The sequence below is a fragment of the Cervus canadensis genome, chromosome 22 (genome assembly GCF_019320065.1).
Source record: "Cervus canadensis isolate Bull #8, Minnesota chromosome 22, ASM1932006v1, whole genome shotgun sequence".
In the NCBI taxonomy this organism is placed as follows: Eukaryota; Metazoa; Chordata; class Mammalia; order Artiodactyla; family Cervidae; genus Cervus; species Cervus canadensis.
In genome coordinates, this window is record NC_057407.1 from 44997428 (window position 1) to 45018362 (window position 20935).

The following is a 20935-nucleotide window of genomic DNA, read 5'->3' on the forward strand; positions in this document are numbered from 1 at the left end:
CAGATGGCAGAATTTCCTTCTTTTTTATGGCTGGGTGATACTCCATTGTGTGTGTGTGTATGTGTGTGTGTATACACTACATCTGCTTTATCCACTTATCTTTGTTGGGGGTTGCTTGCATATCTTGGGTGTTTTAAGTAGTGCTTGTTACAAACATTGGGGCTCATCTGTCTTTTCAAATTAATGTACTCATTTTTTTTGTAGATATATTCTCAGGAATGGAATTGCAGGGCCAAATAGTAGTTCTATTTTTAAGAATTTTGAGGAACTTCCATACTGTTTTCCATAGTGAATGCCCCAATTTACGTTTCTACCACCAGTGTACAAGGGTTCCTTTTTCTCCACATTTTCTCCAACATTTGTTATTTGTAGACTTTTTGATGATAGACATTCTGATAGGTATGAGGTGATACCTCATTCTACAAGTCCACTTCAGCCTGATTCCAAAACCAAAGACACTACAGAAATAAGAATACCAGGCCAATACCTTTGATGAACCACTGATGCAGAAATTTTCAACAAAGTATTTGCAAAATGAATCCAACAATATATAAAAAGGATCATACACCATAATCAAGTTAAATTTATTCTAGGGATCCAAGGATGGTTCAACATTTGCAAATCAGTCAGGTACATCATATTAACAAAAGGAATAATAAAAATCACATGATTGTGCTCGCTTCGGCAGCACATATACTAAAATTGGAACGATACAGAGTAGATTACCATGGCCCCTGCGCAAGGATGACACGCAAATTCGTGAAGCGTTCCATATTTAAAAAAAAAAAAAACTGAAAGAAAAAAAAAAAAATCACATGATTATCTCAATAGATGCCAAAAAAGCACTTGACAAAATTTAGCATCCATTCATGCTGAAAAGCTTTCATTAAAGTGGGTATAGGGGGTACATATCTCAACATTATAAAGGCTATTTTTGACATATCCACACTAACATCATACTCAGTGGTGAAAAGCTGAAAGCTTTTCCTTTAAATTCAGAAACAAGACAAGGATGCTCACTCTCATCACTTCTATTTAACATTGTATTGGAAGTCCTAGCCACAGCAGTCAGATAAGGAAAATAAAAGGCATCCAAATTGGAAAGGAAGAAGTAAACCGTCACTATTTGCAGATGACATGATGCTTCATATAGAAAAACCTAGTCTCCACAAAAAAACCATTAGAACTGGTAAATGAATTCAGCAAAGATGCAGGATACAAGATTAATAGGCAGAAATTTGTTGCTTTTCTATACACTAATAGTGAACTATCAGAAACAGAAATTTTAAAAAATCCTGTTTTAAATCACATCAAAAAGACTAAAATACCTTGGAATAAACTTAACCACAGAAGTGAAAGACCTCTACTCTGAAAACTATAAAACACTGATGAAGGAAGTTGAAGATGATTGGAGGACATGGAAAAGATAGCCCATGCTCTCGTATTAGAAGAATTAATATTATTAAAATGGCCATACTACTCAAAGCAATCCATAGATCTAATGTAATTCCTATCAAAATACCCATGACATTTTTCATAGAAGTTGAACAAAATAATCCTAAAATTTGTGTGGAACTGCAAAAGACCCCTCATGTTCAAAGCAATCTTGAGAAAAAAATTACGAAGCTGGAGGTGTCACCCTCCTAGGCTTCAGACTGTATTATAAAGCTACATTAATCAAAACAGTGTGGTATTGGCACAAAAACAAGACCTGCAGATCAGTGGAACACAGAGCCTGAAATTAACCTATGCATCGGTGGTCAATTAATCTTCAGCAAAAGAGGCAAGAATGGGGAAAGATAATCTCCTCAGTAGGTGAGTCATAATTTTCCCCTCTTTCCTACTCTCTCTGTCTCTTCTTCCCCTGAGAGTTGCACAAGAGAGCTTGCCCTTCCTAGAACCTGCTCTGCATCTTCATGTCTCCATGTGAATACTTGTTCTCTTCTCTCTGGCTGGAATTTTCTTATCTACTTTTTCACCTGTCCATTTCCCACTCACCTTCAAAGACTGACTCAGTTACCATTCTCCTTCTGTAGCTTTTGTTGACTTAACTTTTTGTGCTTTTCCAAGCATAATTGAGCCTACTTCTATTACAGTACTTACTAAATTCTATTAGTTTGTTAATTGTAAATTTAATCTTTAATAGTCTATGAGAACTTGAGAACTAGCTCAGGGGTCTTGATTACTTTGGTTTGACTTCTATCATTGCCACTTGCTAGCTTTATGCCTTTGAGCAAATTACTTAAATAATCTGTCCCTTAGTTTTATGATCTATAAAATGGGGCTAATAATAATACCTTTCAAATGTTATTTGGGAGAATTAAGTTAGATAGTCTTTAGATAGTCTCAGATCGTGTTCTTCACATACTAAACAATAAATGTTAAATATTTACTTTTATGACAGTTTCTTCAGCCTTTAACTTAGTGTCTACATAAAGAAGGCTTATCTTAATGTTTTCATTGCTTAAAATAATTTATGAGTCTATACAGAAAAACTTTTATCATTTTAGTTAACTCATAACGTACATAGGAGAAGGAAATAGCAACCCACTCCAGTACTCTTGCCTGGAAAATCCCAGGCACAGAGGAGCCTGATGGGCTGCCGTCTAAGGGGTCGCACAGAGTCGGACACGAGTGAAGCGACTTAGCAGCAGCAGCAGCAGCATAACGTACATGATACTTGTAAGGTTTTCTAATGTTTTATAGCTTAAAATTTTTAAATTTATTAATTTTTTATTTTAATTGAAGGATAAGTGCCTTGCAATATTGTGATGGTTTTTGCCATGCATCGGTATGAATCAGTCATAGGTATACATGTGTCCTCTCCATTCTGAACCCCCTTCCCACTTCCCTCTCTGCCCCATGCTTCCCAACTTAAATTTTATTGGAAGTTGGATTATTGTTTTAATTTTAAATGTGTCTAAGTTGTTCAAATTACTTATGCCAAGATAAGTGATGAAGGAGCAAGTTAAGCCCCTTTTTCTCCTTTCCACAGAAGTATTTGCTCTCTTTCTGGGGCTTGGTTCATGCTCTTGGAGTCTTCTAATGTGTCTCTTCTCCTCTCGCTGCAGGCCTTGTGCAGAATCACTCGCCATTCTCCTACTGCCTTCCAGAATGTCATTGAGAAGGTGGGACTGACCTCAGTAATACACTCCCTGGCCTCTGCCATCTGCAAAGTCCAGCAGTACATGTTGACCTTATTCAGTGCAATGCTGTCCTGTGGGATTCATCTTCAGAGGCTAATCCAAGAAAAGGTTTGACCTATGATTCCACTTTAAAAATGGTTGTTTTCTCCTGCAATTTTAGTGGCTCCATAAGCAATATATCTCTGTAGAATTTATTTTTCATCTCAAGGGGGCCCTTTTGAATTTTGCCAAACCTCTGTACCACAGGCCATTCATCTGAAGATGTTAAAAGAGTCTTTTAGTGATTAAAATAGAAATCCGGTAAATGGCTCTGCCGACTTGCCCCATTTTAGTAATGAAACGTTAGAAAATTTATGAATCCTTCCTCCATGCTAATATTTCTCATGCCTCTTTGTCCTCAGCCCCCATCTCTCTTCCCATGTTCTTTGCCTGCCTTTTGGAGGGGTCCCTTTATATTCTCTGCTCACCCTGACTCATTTTTATTCCTTTCCTTGTCCTAATACTCCGCCAGCACACTGAACCTTCAGAGCACCCTTTCCCTTGTTTTTAACTTCGTCTCCTTCCAATCCTTTGATATACCTGTATTTTATGTACTGTAGAGTCTGTAAGTGTTCAGTTCATATCACAAAACCACACGGCTTTAAAGAAGTCTCTGTTGCAACTGTCCTCAGTATCTTCTCTAGCGGCCTGCTGAGGAGCGATCCCTGAGCCAGAAACGTTGGCATCACCTGTGAGCGTTTCAGACCCTCAGGCCCCTCCCTGACCTGCCGAATCAGAGCTGACATTTTAATGAGGTCTCTAGAGGATTGGGTGGAAGGTTATGGTTGGAGAAGTCCTGCCCTTGAACATTAGTGTCCAGTGAGGTGTTAGCAGATGAAAGTCGTGGACCACAGCTACATACACACGTTTGGAAAGCAGTGAGTCAGATTTTCAGTTGTACAACCTTTCCCAGTTTTTCAGTTGCTCATGTGTATTATGAATCTTCCTAAGGGTGATGTAGTATGCAATGTTCTTTACACTTATTGGACCAATTATCTAACTTTTTCTGAGGGATAATAGCTGTCAAATTAGAGTGTTCTGAAACATTCTCAGCAGGTAACACTGCTAGGAAGTGTGGAATGGGGCCACTTAAATATAATGTTTGCTGTGGTTCTTCTGCATAAAATGCAATGTGTTAAATTTGATTTTTTATAAAGCTAAGAATTTCTATAATTAATAATTGTCATGTTTACATAGTAAACTTGATTTTAAAAGTCAAAATAGAGAGCAAACCAGTTCTTGGCTTTTATTAGTCTGATTTTGGTTCTGCTAAGAAATTTGAGCCTCACAGAAAGTATAGTTTGTATATCTAATTTTTTGCTATTTAATTTACCAAGTCATTGAAGGTTGTTACCATTGTGTTAGAAAGATCACCATTTGAGTAGTTTTGCTGTGTAAATTGCGGTAAGAGAGGCTGAGGGTTTTGGCGGTTTATTTTTCTTCACACAGGCATGGATTGATTGAGTTTAAAACACGGTATTTCACAAAGGTAGTAAAATAATATGCATTAATTAAATGATTTTATATTTATTTTATAATGCTTAATATTCCATGTATCTTAATGATTGAATAATTACCTGTGTTAATTGAAAAATAATCTTTTGAATTAGTATTGTTACTTAAATATTTTAAATTGTGGTGAAAAACATAAAATTTGCTCTCTCAGCCATTCTTGTTGTGTATTTGCATTGTTGTGAGACAGACCTCCAGAACTCTGTCATCTTGTTAAACGGAAGCTCTGTATAAACTGTACATTTTGGGTGTTATGTTTTAGGACTTTGGGTTTTATTGAAATCTCCCATTTCGGTGGGTCTCCTCTGACACTGAACTGGCAGAGGAAGGATGGCGTTGCTTTGTTCCTCTCCTGTTGGTCTGGAAACCCAGATTGCCCTGTGGACTTCTGTTGACACCCCAGGGACGTGGCAGAGCTCCTCCTTCCTGCTGGGCAGGGGTGGGAGCCCAAGCTTCCCACCACCTTCTCTGATGCCTTCCTGGCTGGTGGGGGGAAGAGCTCCTCATTGCTCTTCCACTGACACTGGTTGGGTACAGGAGGGTGTCCCGTTGCTAGCAGAAGTTGGCAAAAGTGGAGGCCTCCCACTAGCCTCTCATGATGCCATCTCAGCAGGAATGGGGAGAGGAGCATCTCTGCTGCTAATATTGGTGGAGGTCTGAGCATCCCATCAGTATCTCTGCTGATAACCATGGTTGGGACCAAGGGGGCTTGTTGTTGCTGGGTTGGGATGAAAGTCCCAGCTCTCCTTGTGGTCCTTTCTGTCTCCCTGGCAGGGAGGAGTGTTGGATGCCTTGTTACAATCACGTGAGGGTGGGAGTCGAGGCTCCCTTCTTGCCCTTTGCTGAAGGGGCCATGGTTTTTCATGGTGCTTGGCTGAAGTAAAGTAGCTGTCATCTGAATGTTTTTGGTCTTTCCAGGCTGTCCCTTTCCTGATCTTCTGGTTTGAGAGGGCCGATGTTTCCTTTGTATTTGTGTGTGTGTGTGTGTGTGTGTGTCTGATTGAGAGAGCTGATGTTTCCCATGTATTTGTGTGTGTGTGTGTGTGTGTGCACACATGCACATACGCTATTGGTGTTTCTGGACTGCTGCATTATCCAGCACCCAGCGTGGGATGTATGAGTCAGAGTGAAACCCCAGCAAACTCATTGACATACTGATCTTCAGGTGCAGAGGCCTCTAGCCGTTGTGCATCTTTTCTGTCTTGTCCTCTGGTCTTTAAAATGTATCTGTGTCCATTTAAATACGATGAATTGTCATTTAAAAGGTAAGGTTCTATTTTTCATTAATTAAAAGAATTTACCATCATATTGAACATTTATCATAGACTAGACACTTAATGACTTGTAACTCTGGGTTATTCTCAAATGAGACTTAGTGCCTTGAGTGATTTTGTCAAGTTCATGGAGGTTATAAATGCTAAAGCTGATGCTCAGGCCAGACAGTAAGCAAAGAAACAGAATAATTTCGGATAGTGTTAGTGCTCTGAAGAACATTGAGCAGGATGATGTTGATAAAATGTCTTGCAGGGGGATGTGTGCAGGGGGTGGAGCCAGACACCATTTGCTGGGGGAGGGCAAGGGGAAGTCATGGAGTACCTCTCCAAGGAGGTGATGTTCCAGCTGAGCCCTCAATGACAAGAAAGAGTGCACTGTGTGACATGTGCAGGAAGGACTCTGTGGTTAGTTCAGCTTCCCTGAAATGTGAGAATTCCTGGAGAGACCCTGGAAGAGAAGAAAGAGCAGCAGTGCTATCCACAGTGAGCAGTGGGGAAGGGATGTAGAAAAGGCAGGGAAGTAGGAAGAAGATGCAGCTCATGTAGGGCGGTGATATTTGCCTTCCTTAGGGGTTTCGACACAGTGGCCGTAGTTTTATTTTTAGTTAAAGAAAAATACAAATATTTGCATATAGGTGTGTGTTTTAGGGGTTATTATTGGTAATTGTGTTTTTTCCAGGCATTGGTTGTTAATAGGCTAGAATGAGTGGAAGAGGAAGAGACCCAGGAATAGATACCAGGCTTACTACTTTCAGCTGGATATGGGAAGAAAGAACCACACCTGTCTATTCGGGGGACTGATGCCTATGTATTGTGGTAGATTTTTGTGTTGAAATTCAGCCCCAAAGGAGGCCCCTGCCATTCCTTTTGAGTGAGAGAAATTACTGTTTACTGCAGAAAATTTAGAAGAACCTAAAGAAGAAAACAAAATAGACTATAATCTCGCTGCCCAGAGCTAATTACTGTTACCATGTAGGTTTATCTCTTTTAGTCTTTGGTTCACATGTCTATGTATTTTATGCACACATTTATAAAATTATGATTGAAATGTGTTGATTTATCATAGTTAGGCATATGTCTTTAAATATACCCTAAGAACATTTTAAAAATAAGTTTTCATTTTGTGGCGTATGGTAATTGAACCCTTCTCCCACTGTTGAGCTATTTGCCTCTAACTTTGTGGTTTGTACTCAGCCTGATGCAGTGAGCATCCTATTTCCATGCATCTTTGTGTCCACTGCTAATCAGTCACCACAGGTGTTATGCATACTTCGAAGCCTGTGCATAAATAATGCTAAATTATTCTCTAGAAAGGTAGATCATGAGAGTAATGTTTACTTGTAACTTAACCAGCGGTCATTAAGACACATGCTATATTTATCTTACAATAAAACCTAGAATTTAGGATTACTTGATTAGCAGCATACTTTATGATTTATAGTTACTTGGAGTTTGTAGGGATTCCCAGGTGGCTCAGTGATAAAGAATCCGCCTGCCAATGCAGGAGATGCAGGTTCGATCCCTGAGTCGGGAAGATCCCCTGAAGGAGGAAATGGCTACCCACTCCAGTATTCTTGTCTGGAAAATTCTTTGGAGAGAGGAGCCTGGCAGGCTGCAGTCCATGGGGTCGCAAAGAGTCGGACATGATTGAACATGAACATGTGTGGTTTGTAATTAATCTCTCTGATTCTCCATTTGAAATATGTAGTTGTAGCCATGTTTTCATGTTACACTAGATTCATTAGGTCATATTATTATTACCTTCTGAATAATGTTTATGTTCTTGAATGGACATTGATGTGTTCAAAGAATTAAACTTCACAGTATCACCTGCATTAGCTACATGGGTATCATTGTCCTTACACGATCATCATTTAGCAGCCATGTGCATCACAGTGCTTGATTTATTTTGTCATCATCTTCAAAAGGATCTGCTTGCCCATAATGTGCTAAATGCAGAAGATTCCTTTATCAAAATGAGTGTGTGTTCTATACACTGTGGTGTGAAAGTGAGTGTTCACAGCCATGGTACAAGGGGACTCTCTTTGTTACAAATCATGTATTCTGCATATTCTAGTAACTAGAAAAATTTGGCAAAACAAAAAATCACAAAATGTTTTTCTGCCCTGTTTTCAAAAAAGAGAAAAAGGACAAATGAAGCTCTTCATAGGATACTTTCAGAATCCTTGGTAGATGGTATTTTATATGTAATTCTTGCATTATCACTAGATGTAAGGAATTGATAACCTTTTCACAGTTCAGATGCTTGAATGACTCTGGATGAGTAGCTTCTGGAAGGCATGACCAGGCATAAGAGAAACCTTGTAAGTTAGATGTGAGCTTATTTACCAGTCTTGTGCCATATAAACTGATTTTTTGAATACCTGGTATACTTCCTACTTTTATTTTTCTGTCTCTTCCAAGCTCTTATGGCCTACAAATACTGAATCTTAAAGATTTGGGGCTGGAGGAGTTTGAGGGTGCTGAAAACATTTTTCCTGATGATTTACCAGGGAGAGAGGTACTGGATGAAGTCATTGCAATTCTCCTTAATTATAGTATCTAGAAACTAAAAGAAGCTAATGTCACTTATATTTATTTGTATTAAGGTATGTTTATAACTCATGAATTTTAGGATGTAGTATTGAAAATCCAGGATATATGGAATATAGAGTACAGAGGAGTAAAATAAAGTGCTTAATGTTCACAAAATAATCTCATCAAGATTTTTGTATATACTTTTCAAATTGATATTTATTGTGTGTATGTATATTAATATGTACACATACACAGACATTGACAGATTTCCTTCTCCCTGCTGCCACATGCACATGCTATTTTAGAATCTTTTTACAGAAATTAGATCGGTCTATTGAAATTAGATCGATTGTTCATACTTTTCTATTCAGTGATGTTAGGAATGTGTGTGTAACTCAGTATAACTCTTCAGTATTGTTTCTAAAGGGTTATAGTGGTCCATGATGTGAAGGTACCCCAGTGCTTTCCAGCAGTTCACTACTGCACATTTTAGAATCCCCCCCTCCTTTTTTTTTTTTGCAAGAGAGAGCATTCTTATAAATTCTTTTGCGTGGACTTCTGTAATTATTCCTTTAGGAGAAACTCCAGTAAAATTAAGCACTCTCTTAGCTGCTCCTCTGAGAGTCTGTCACCAAGGATTTTATATTCAGTATCTTGGGTGTTCTGTTACAGGGACCACAGGTAGATGTATGAGCATGGAAGAGGTCAGTTTCCATGAGCTCTTCCTGAAGAGTCTGTCAGAGAATGACCTTCAGGCAACCGAGCAATGGTTGAATCAGCTAAGAAGACCAAGTAATGTGAATCAGGATGATTGTTTGATACTAGATGTCATTGCAGTTTTAGAATGGCAGACTCCTTTCCTTCCTTCCTTCCTTCTCCTCTCCTTCCCCCCTCCTTTCATGTACTTATCTATCTATATACACACATATGCATACATACATACATATGCATGTCTATAAATGCATCCAGGGAGAAGGGGGAAAGCATATGGAAATTGTTGTAAACTGGTGTACTGCTTTGTAAAAAAACAAAGTCACCCATGTGACTTAAAAAAATAAAAGCAGACATTAAAAATCCAGTGCCTCATTCTTGATGTTAGAAAACTGAAAGTATATAAAACCCTGGGAACCCTACTCTGCTCTATTTCAATTAATTGAGCTTAGTACACTCACATCAACTTGTTTACACGTTATGTGGATTCAAACATCTGCCTCAGTGACGTATTTTTTTCCCGTGAGGTATGTGACCTTGAATGTGCTTCTTAGCTGCACAATCAGTGATGCATACTTTGGCACTTCATATGCTTTGAGGTCACTTAACAATTTAAACATTACTTTTTAAGAGTCATACTATGTTTCAAGGTGCATTTGTTCATGCTCATTGGTAAGATGATTTCCTTCTGGGTGTTACTGCCTATGGATACCTTTGTAATTTGTGCCTGACTTGTTAATTTTAACAGGAGCTGGTGTCCATTTTTATTTCAGCAATCTAGTTTGACTGAAGCTGTTTCAGATTTCATAAGTTGACCAAGTAGCACAACAGTGATTAATAATAAACCAGAAGGTACAGATTGCTTATGATATTTGGAGGTACTATGGAAGATTACTATGAAATTTCATGCATATAAAACTTTGAAAAATCTGAAAGCCAGTTAGCTCAGGTTTTGTTTTATTTTGCTTGTTTCTCACAAAGTCACTAGGCATCCTGACTCAAAGGTTGCTCATTTAAAATATGGTAATTAGTTAATAATGCATATTAATAACATGAGTTTGTATTCACATTTTTCATCTGTCTACATTAATAAATGTGTTGTATAAGAGACCTTTTACTTACTTGGCTAAACTTCTTTAAGTGTAATCCAAAACCAATTTTAGTACGTTTTTCACTTCCATCGACATTAAATGGGAAAACCAAGTCAGCATAGTCATTCACACACATGATTTCTCTCTCTCTCTCTCTCTCTCTTTTTTTTTTCCTCAGGCTACTGTCTTCTGATGGCCAGGCTGTACTAAGTGATTTTTACCTATGACAGTTGATTGAAACAAATCAATTTTACCTCTGGAGATTTGCAGGAAATAAATCACTTTGATGTTCTCTACATCACTGTGGTTTTTTTTTTTTATCTCATAATTTTGTCTTTATGATATGTACTGGAGGAATTTTTATCCTTTTGCTTAATTTTGATCAAGATACCACTTTGTGATGTAAGCTTCATATCTTTCAACCAATTCCTCACATGGTGAACATTTCATAACATCATCTTTATGTTATGTAGATATGTCTGTTCTGAAATCACTGCCAAGAACCATTTGACTGTTGGACAGAAGCTCTTCAATCTGTGGTTTGGGCTATAGACCTCAACAGCTTCTGCTTTTTTTCCTCCACGTGTAAAATTTAGTTGTGTTGAGCCAAATGGTGAGATGAATTTAAATCAAAGCTGAATACATGGTGGATTGCAACCTACAGTAACCCGGGGTTATTTTGACTCTCTGAAGGTGGTTTTGATTATTCATCCTTGGCACTAGTCTTTGCCTGTAGCCTGTAATCTTGTTGTAAGATTAATACTGTTCTAGAGGTCTGGTGCATGTTGCTTAAGATTAACTATGGTGCCCTGGGCAGTTAGTTTTAGGGAGTCAGTCAGCACTGTTCATTTAGTTTTTCTGAAATGACAAGATGAGAATTTATTTGGGGCACAAGGTGCTTTCAGGTATAGATCCAAAATTAGAGTCTGTAATATATTGCATCTTGTAAGGGACTGGGAATTTTGGTGTTACAAACAAATCTTGTATGCAATTTTTTATCTTTGTTATTTGCCATAGTTTTTCTAGTTTGTTTCCCTCAAAATCATAAGCATTATTTTAGTTTTTCAAGATTGTTAGTAATGGCTGCATAACATTCCATCAATAAGACATAGACTAGACCTCATCATGACTTCTTAGTGACATTTCTGTGTTTTAAAATTACAACCGTTGCTGTACAAAACCTTCATTGCACCTGGAAAAATTTCCTCTCTCACTGTACACTTAAGCTATATTTCACTTATCTCTTGCTGTGTAACTGCTCAAAATGTAGTGGCTTAAACAAGACCAGTAATTTATTTATCTCACCAGTCGGTAGTTTAAGCAAAGCTGGGAAAGACTGAGAATAAACTTCCCAGAAGGCTCACTCAGATGACTGGCAAGCTGGTGCTCGCCATTCCCTGGGAACCCAACTGGGCTGTGGCTTGGGATCCTCAGTTGCTTTCCACGTAGGGCCCCTGAGGGCTAGTACGGCTTCCTCACAGCATAGCAGCTGGGTTCCGAGAGAGAGTGTCTCAACAGAACCAGACAGGAGCCGCATGGCCTTTGCAAACCTGGCTTTGGAAATCATGCAATGTCACTTCTGTGGCGTCTTTTTCCTACTTCACCTGCCCTCCTCACATGCATCATTACTGGGTATAATGTTGCTGTTCAGTCGCTCAGTAGTGTCTGACTCTTTGCAACCCCATGGATTGCAGCATGCCAGGTTTCCCTGTCCTTCACTGTCTCCCGGAATTTGTTCAAATTCATGACCATTGAGTTGGTGATGCTATCTAACCATCTCATCTTCTGCTGCCCTCTTCTCTTTTTGCCTTCCATCTTTCTCAGAATCTTATGATTTAACAAAACCCCTATTTTGGAATCTTAAGTTGGTTTCCTATTTTTGTCTATCTTATGAACAGTACTGTCATGAGCATTCTTGTACTTAAAGCTCTTTTGATCATCACTTTGTTACACTAAAATTCTTGAGATACAACAACTGGGTCAGAAGAAAATAACATTTTTTTTAAGGCTTTGGAGAAATGACAACTCACTTTCCTACCAGCTAGAGGAAAGACTAAACACTTAAACTTTCTTTTTTTTTCTTAAGTATTTATTAATTCATCAGTCTGTCTGTCTAACTATTCACCTGCCTGCCTGTGCCGGGTCTTAGTTGTGGCATGTGGGATCTTCACTTGTGGCCTGTGGACTTCTTAGTTGGGGCATGTGGAAGCTAGTTCCCTGATCAAGGATTGAACCCAGACCCCCTGCATTGGGAGTGTGCGGTCCTAGCCACTGAACCACCAGGGAAGTCCCACAAAGCTGACATTTATTTAACATAGCTAATTTAGACCTTTTCAGATTTTGCAGTTGTCCCTGTAATGTTCTTTGATGTGAAACAGAACTTCCAGATACTGAATTGCAGTCAGATATCGTATCTCTCTAGTCTGCAGTAGTCTGAAACCGTTTTTCAGTACATGGCTAATGGATGTTTTCATGGTTTTGCAGTTATGCACGTGTATGTGTGAGAGTGGTGTCAGTGTGGGAAACAGTTTGTTGTTTTGATCTATGGACTGTACTGTATAAACTAGAACTGAGAGTTGACTGTGGGGAAATGGGCTTTCTGCTGTCAACTGGAAAGGTGAAAACAGGTCCGTTACTCAAGGCCACCTTGGTGTTGATTCTGTTTTTCACCCTGGTTGATGAATTAGTTTGATTATTCGGTTCAGGATCTAGGTGAGACTGATGGATTTGTTGTTGTTCAGTTGCTCAGTTGTGTCTGCCTGTGTGCAGCCCCATGGACTACAGCATGCCAGGTTCTGTTCTTCACCATCTTGAGTTTGAGCTTGCTCAAACTCAGGTACCTTGAGTCAGTGATGCCATCCAATCATCTCATCCTCTATCGTCCCCTTTTCCTCCTGCCTTCAGTCTTTCCCAGAATGGGGGTCTTTTCCAATGAGGCAGCTCTTTGCATCAGGTGGCCAAAGTACTGGAGCATCAGCATCAGTCCTCCCAATGAATATTCAGGGTTGATTTCCTTCAGGATTGACTGGTTTGATGTCCTTGCAGTTCAAGGGACTGCCATGCCCTGTAGGCATGCTGTGTAGGGCCACTCAAGATGGATGGGTCTTGGTAGAGAGTTCTGACAAAATGTGGTCCACTGGAGAAGGGGATGGCAAACCACTTCAGCGTTCTTGCCTCATGAACAGTATGAAAAGGCAAAAAGACTGGTGCATAGATACAGATATATCTCCATTTTAAAATAGAATCATGTACATGGCTGTGTAAGCGCTTCCTGCCTTCCAGTATAGCACCCAATGTGAAAGCACTTTGGCAACAATAAAAAAAAATTGAGCTGCTTTCACCTACCTTGGACACACAGTGTCACTCGTAGGTGCTTGCCTCTGCCAAGGACTCTCAGGAACTTAAAGTCCTGCTCTCTGTAACCATCTTTATAACAATCCAATTCCATATTTCTGTCTACTTATATCCGTTAACCCTGTGTGTATGTGTATTCCATTTTTTGCATATCCGTAGGCTCCCAGAATGTAGTCTTTTTGTTACAAGAGAAAATGACAGTGATACTCGTCAACACTTATTTTTCTGTGTTGTGTTAAACCTTTAAGTAAAGAATGTTATAGAAATAGTAGAGTAGGAAATGGCAGCCCACTCCAGTATTCTTGCCTGGGAAATCCCATGGACAGAGGAGCCTGATGAATTACAGTCCATGGGATCGCAGAGTCAGACCTGACTGAGCATGTGTACATATATACCCATATATGTATAGAAATTGAGGTTTTTTTCCTTGTGTCCCATATTGGCTGTTGTTTTTACTTTATGTCTGTAGGACCTCAGTTGTGTAGACTAGAGGTGTGATCTTTGTGTGTGCAGGTTTGCTCAAAGGTTCATGCATACATGCAGTCGTGACTTTGAGTTCTAGTTAGTTATTGCCACACTTCTGATCATGTGATGGGTGGTTAAGAATCAGGCTTTGTTGTCTGTCTGACCTGGATTTGAATCCAATTTTGTGATTTGGGGCAAAGTGCTTAACTTTTCAAGATTTCCTTTTTTAAAACAGAGATAATATTGTCACCTTTTCCAGCTACTTTTCAGGTTTAAATGAGATCATACATTTTAATAACTTGGTATAGAGTATAGCACTAAAAAAGAATTTCAAAACTGACAAGTGATGTTATTTTATTTTATGCCATCTATTTGGTTATTATAATCTATTTACCTTCAGAGTTGACTGTTCTATTTGTTTCATGCTTTCTTAAAAAATATTCTCATGTTTCCCACAGGACTTTGTCTCTACAATTATCCGTTTGCTGGACAGCCCCTCCACTTCCATTAGAGCCAAAGCCTTTCTGGTTCTTTTATATATTTTGATTCATAACCATGAGATGCTGCTGCTCAGCTGCCAAGCAAGGTAAGATTTTCTCTGATTTTGCCAATGACTTCAGTTTGGTACCTCTTTTATTAGTAGTGTTTCTTGACCCCTATGTACGTGGTTATTGAATGTCATTTTCCTAGATTTTTCCAAGGGCTTAATTTTTCACTTATCACCTCTGTTTGGAAACACTGATGTCGGCTGGTGGTTAAGTACTAGGGATTTCCTAGATCTGAGCACAGTGTGTTAAAGGTAGGGTGTTAAAGGTGGTTCTGGTTTGCATCTTTGTAAGGCATTGTTGACGGGTGGTTTGGTCATAGTTCTCATTAGTATGAGGTTCTGGAAAGAATAGCAGAAAGCCCCGAGGAACCAGTGTAGTGCACCAGAGAAGGAGGCAGAATGGGGATCTGGAGTATGTGGACTGTCCTCGACTGGGCAGATCTCTCATGGTTACTGAGTCTCACCTCTTCTCTCCAAAAGGAGAAGCTTCTAATGTACCTCAGTTTCCCTCCATCCTCTGATGTTTCTCGATTAATGTGTTTGAAACTGTCTGGCCCTGTTTGTTACATCCTGGAGGAACCTTGAGCACATGGTTTACTGTCTATTTCTCGACCTGGTTTTTTACTTAAGGTGGAATACTGGGAAGATTCTAGAATTGCTGAGATGGATCTTGATTAGGGATTGGAAAATTTTATCCTGCAAACAGAGAGTACATGTTTTAGGATTTACAAGTCAAGAAGCAAAATTGTGAATATTATGTATGTACTTCTATTACAAGAGAGAAGACAAATTTTCACAAATTTTTGGTTGACATAATTAAAAATACACTATTCGCAATATATCCCTGGGATGGACTGGCAGATGCAGCCTGTGATATATAGAATGGATGAATAAGGTCATACTGTATAGCACAGAGAACTATATTCAGTAACCTGTGATAAACTGCAATGGAAAGAATATGAAAAATAATGTATGAATCACTTTGCTATATAGCATAAATTAACACAATATTGTAAATCAACCACTTCACTGAAGTTAAAGAAACAGTATATACTGCTAATAATTGAGTATATACTTTTTGTAACATAGGTCTAATAATGGGAAAAATAGAATTCTTTTGGGGAGAAGATTTAACATTTTGCTTAATTAGGGGTCAAAGTGAGAGTCCTTATTATCAAATCTGATTGCAAATGTTCCTGTTGATGCTGATCCCTAATGCAGTTCTATGTTTCTTATCTTTGAGAATGTCTTTTCACACAGATGGGTTCTACCACATGTCAATATCAATTCATGGGCACATGACTTTCATTGAGCATGTTCATCACTTCGAAGGCGTTTGTAGTTTTCTGTTAGATTCTTCCCTATATCTGTCTTTAGCCTGTCATCACATTGCAGGTGAACCACTTCTAGGTGTGGGTCATGCGCAGGGTCTTAACAAGTTTCCATTGATTCCCATCTCTCAGGGATCAACCCATTGTTTTCTTATGTCCATTTGAGAACTGATGTCTCATATGTTTTGTCTATTTGTTGGTGGTTATAGATGAGAGGGTGTGCCCTAATCCTGTGAGCCCATCATGTCTGGAAGCAGAAGTCACTCTTACCTATCAGTAAAGACCACATCACTGTCTTTGCTGCCTCTCATCTCTCCTTGTATCTACCATCATTTTCCTCCAGGAGAAGTAATACGGTTTCTCAACAGGTGTTCTTCCATCGTTTCTTAGACTCACAGTCTGGTCTCCGTGTAGCAGCTAGAGTGTCTCTCACACAGTGTGAATCCGCTTTTGTTTCTTGCCTGTTCTCATTCTCCTCATGACATCCCGTTGGGCTGAGGTAACACCCCACACTCTGACCGTGGGCTGCCCTGTCCGACTTCATCTCATGCCTGCCCGCCTCTCAGCCCTTGTGTTCTACCACTCCTCCTTCGCCTGCTCCATGCCAGCCCAGCCGCACAGTTCTTGTCGCTTCCTGCACACGCTTGCTCATCACACACCCCTCCGGTGTTCCCCACGCCCGCGGTGCTCTCCCCGCACCTATGTGCTTAGCTGATCTCCTCAGCTCATGCAGGTTTCTGTTCAGTCTACTGGTTACTACTTCTGAGAGCCACTCTAATCATCCTATCTCAAATTCCGCTTCTCACCCCAACTCAGAGAGTAACTGGAAAGAACCGAATCACTCAGACTATGAGAGCCTGCGTGGGACAGGCTTGGTCCTCCTAGGAAGTGACTGTGATTTCTGTGTCCCCGAGTGAATATTTAGAAACTTTGGCCGTGGTGGGCAGATGGTGGCCTGAATGCACACCCTAACCCTGACCCCTACTCTGCACTCTCTGGAGAGAGAAGGGGCGGGGTGCCTGGAGGGTGAGGCTTAGCCTTGCGGGAGAGGTAAGGGTGGCCCCATTCTTCCTGTGCTGTGGGCAGAGACATGAACACTTTGTCCTCTAAGCTTGGGGGAATAGCAGACTTTAGGTCTTCTGTTGGGTGCAGAATGCAGGTGCTGTTGGTGTGTGGTATTCGGGCCAGTGGTCCTGTCCCCAGGCCATCCACAGTGGAGCTGCCTTGGGGGCCAGTCTGCCCCTGACTGAGGCTGCAGGGGGGTGATCTCATTTTCCAGCACTTGGAGAGAACGTGTCCCCTGCCCACCTGTATCTTTGCCACAACCTGGCCTGATCAGGCTCCGAGCCGGGGGAGGAAGTCTTGAGCGAGCAGAGCTTGGTCACAGTCCACTGACGGAGATGCTGGAAGTACTTGAAGGAGGAAGAACAGGGCAGGCAGCCCTCATAGAGGCAGAACTAATGGAATAGACAGAATGTTAACAAACAAGGAATGAAAACTCCATGGAGAAGCAGTTTCCTGAAATTCAGCAGAAGAACCAAAAGCAAATGGCCTCTGCTGGGGACAGCATTAGTGCTTTGAAAGGACACAATGACCCACACAGAGCCAATGACAAAGACATGGAGATGCATGTGGAAACAATAGGGAAGTTGGAGTGTTGGTCCAGGAGACCGCACATGCAGAGCATGGGGAATGCCAGGAGGAGGAAAGGAGCAGATGGAGGAGGGTTTCTAATGGAAGAAATCTCAGTAGTCATCTTCTGCTCAAACACGCTGTCTCCTGATGCTGTATTAAACTGAGGGTGAAGGAATCAAAAAGTCACAGAGCTGCAGAGGGGGAGGTGACTGGGGCAGAGGAATACTGTCACCTGTCCTTGTTTTTTGCAAGCTGGAAGGGTGAGAGATGAATGTTCACTGACATCATTAATGTCTGCAGAGGGAGAAGCTGGGAGGAGACCTGATCACCGCCTGGCAGAACTCAGGACAGGCTGGGAAAGGCAGGTGTAAAGGTACCTTTGAAGTCAGTGGTGAGAGGGAGGTGAGACTCAACGTAGGAGGATTGGTGGCAATTTGCGTGAAGACTTGATTCCTAGGCCTGAGCATCTGGGACCCTCTGCCTCTTCTGCTGCACCAGGAGACATGAGAGATATTCAGGGTGGTTTGAACCAGTAAGGCTTCAGAAGTGGGGTTTGAGACATATCAGAGGGAGATGAGATGCTTTGTGAGACCCTCTAATGAGGATCGTAGAAAAGCTGCTTAGTCTCAAGGGTGAGGACATCTGCTTTCTACCCTTCCTTAACTTGCAGGCTGTTGGCAGCCTGGTTTCCATGCTCTTGACCAGAGTTTGGAGATTAACCTCAGGGAAGCTGATCCCATCCCCGCAGGGACTGGCCATTTGGCTGTCCCCTACTGTAGCTCAAGAAACCTTGCCCCATATTCCTGTATTGGAGCCCATCCATCGTGAGCCCCACTCCTGCATGCAGACCTTCCAACAACACTTCAGTGCATCCTCTTAAAATATAAATGGGCAACCAAGAATCACCAGATACATAAGGAAACATGGAACTCAGAAGTCAAGACTCGCCAAGAGACAAGACAAACTCAGCAGAAACAGAGACTTAATGAGAAACAGACAGTTCATGGAAAAAGGAGTGAGGATGATCCTCAATCTGTGAGTAAATGCTGAATCTTCCTTATTATTAGAGGAAAACACCTCATACTCCTCGTTACAAGAGAAACTACACTGACTGCTCTTTCTCACTCAGCACGTTGATAGCGTCTGAAACATGTTCTGTGGGGGAGGCTTTGGGGCAGCTGGCACTGTCCTGGGCCGCTGGTGGGAATGGCAGAATACTGTGACTACTATGAAGAAGAATTTGGCTGTATCTAGAGAAATTCCATATTTTTACCCTTTGTCCCAGCCATCTCACTTCTCGGATACGCTGTCCAAAGATGTGTTATTGGCAAAGACATGAAATGACACATGTGTGAGGCATCATTTGTTAACGGTAAACTATATACAGCAGACTAGCTGGAGAATTGTGGTCACCCTTGTGTTAGTTTCTCCTTCTTGCCGTAACATGACAGCAAACTCAGTGGTTTAGGACAACACACATGTATTCATCTGACAGTTCATGTGGGTCAGGAAGTCAGGCTCTTCGTAGCTGGACCCCCTGCTCATGTCTCACAGGGTCGAAGTGCAGTTATTGGCTGGTGCTGCAGTCCTTGTCTGAGGCTGAGGTCTTCTCCAAGAGCACTGATTGTTGGCAGAGTTCATTCCCTTGCAGCTGTGAGACCGAGGTCCCCGCTTTGTTGCTGGTTTATGGCTGGGGCTTGCTTTCGGCTTCTAGAGGCCGTCCTTCCTCTCCATTGGCAATTCACAGCAGAGCCATTTGCTTTTTTCCTGGAGGCGAGTAGTTGCCCTTTTTATACCTTGAATCCCCTTCCACCAACTCAAATGTCTTTGGCCTCACTCTTCTGCCACCAGCAGTAGAAAACCCCATTTTTAAAGGTTTCAGCGGATTGGGTTCGGCTCATGCAGGTAACCTACATAATTTGAGGATAATCGAATTGGGACTTTATTTTTAAAAATTTCTTATTGGAGTATAGTTGCTTTACAATAGTTGTTAGTTTCCGCTGTATAGCAAAATGAATCTGCTGTACATACACATGTATCCCCTCCTTTTTGGGTTTCCTTCCCGTTTAGATCACCGTAGAGCACTGAGGAGGGTTCCCTCTGCTATGCAGTAGGTTCTCATTAGTTACCTATTTTACACGTAGTGGCAGACGTATGTCAACCCCAGTCTCCCAATTCTTTCCCACTCCTTTCCCCTCTTGGTGTTTATATGTCTGTTCTCTACATCTGTGTTTCTTTCTGCTCTGCAGATAGGTTCGCCTCTCTTATTTTTCTAGATTTCACATATGCATGCTAATATATGATACTTGGTTTTCTCTTTCTGACTTACTTCATTCTGTCTTACAGTCTCTAAGCTCATTCACATCTCTGCAAATGAAATAATTTTGTTCCTTTTTATCTTTAAACTCCCTTCACTGTTGTACTCAGATTAGTGTTTTGAATAGTCAAGGGGTAGGAATCGTGGGAGAGACATTTTTAGAATTCTTCTAGCCACAGTCCCCATGATGGAGGACTCAGCAGCTGTTAGGATCTCTATACACAGCCATGAACTGATCACCAAGACGTATTATCCTGATAGAAGCAAGGTGCAGAAGGGTACTTATTATATACTAACTTTTGTGTAGGAATGAGGGAGAAAACAGAAAAGACATGCACTTATTACTATTTTCAAAAAGAATAGAAGGATAAATTAAAAATGAACAAAATGGCATTTTATTTGGAGCGAAAGACAATAGGGAACAGGGATGGGGTGACAGCTCTACTTTGCATATACCTGTTTTATGATTTAGATTTAAGTGTCAGGTGAATTTTTAATATAATTAAAAATAAAATTAAATAAAGCAGTCTCTAAAACTTGAAAAATAATTTGGTAGTGTGTGATGTGACTCCAAAGAAGAGATATTGAAGTGTATAAAGAACACTAATTGTTTGGCAGTGCAGTTGATTCTTGAACAACACGGGATTGAACTTTGCAGGTTTACTTACATGCAGGTATTTTGCCAGTAAATATAGACAGAACTACAATCTGTGGTTGGTTGACTCCTTAGATGCAAAACTATGTGAACATTGAGAGCATAGTTCATATGTGACTTGAGCATCCACGGATTTTGGTATCAGCAGTGGGTCCTGGAACCAAACTGGTAGTTCCATATGAGACATCTTTCATTTCAGTTGCTGTTCCTTCAATAGCCATGGTTCATTTTTCTCTGCTGTCTTAAAGGCATTTTCTTTGTCTTTAGGATTTAAAAAAGTTTAATTGTTATACATCTTTAGTGTGGGTTTCTCCTATTTT

General features: G+C 40.5%; 1 protein-coding gene and 1 non-coding gene across 4 annotated transcripts in view; both read left to right on the forward strand.

Moving 5' to 3' along the window:
• The window catches only part of ULK4 (unc-51 like kinase 4), a 502923-nt gene that overhangs the window by 105090 nt on the left and 376898 nt on the right, over positions 1 to 20935 (forward strand). For all 3 annotated transcript variants that reach the window (XM_043443377.1, XM_043443375.1, XM_043443376.1), the window contains 2 exons: positions 3072 to 3254; positions 14589 to 14716. In XM_043443377.1, the coding sequence (XP_043299312.1) occupies positions 3072 to 3254; positions 14589 to 14716 (311 nt within the window). The remainder of the gene's footprint in view (positions 1 to 3071; positions 3255 to 14588; positions 14717 to 20935) is intronic.
• LOC122425274 lies at positions 673 to 779 on the forward strand. Its single transcript, XR_006264810.1, has one exon. It is a non-coding gene; the product is annotated as a U6 spliceosomal RNA (small nuclear RNA).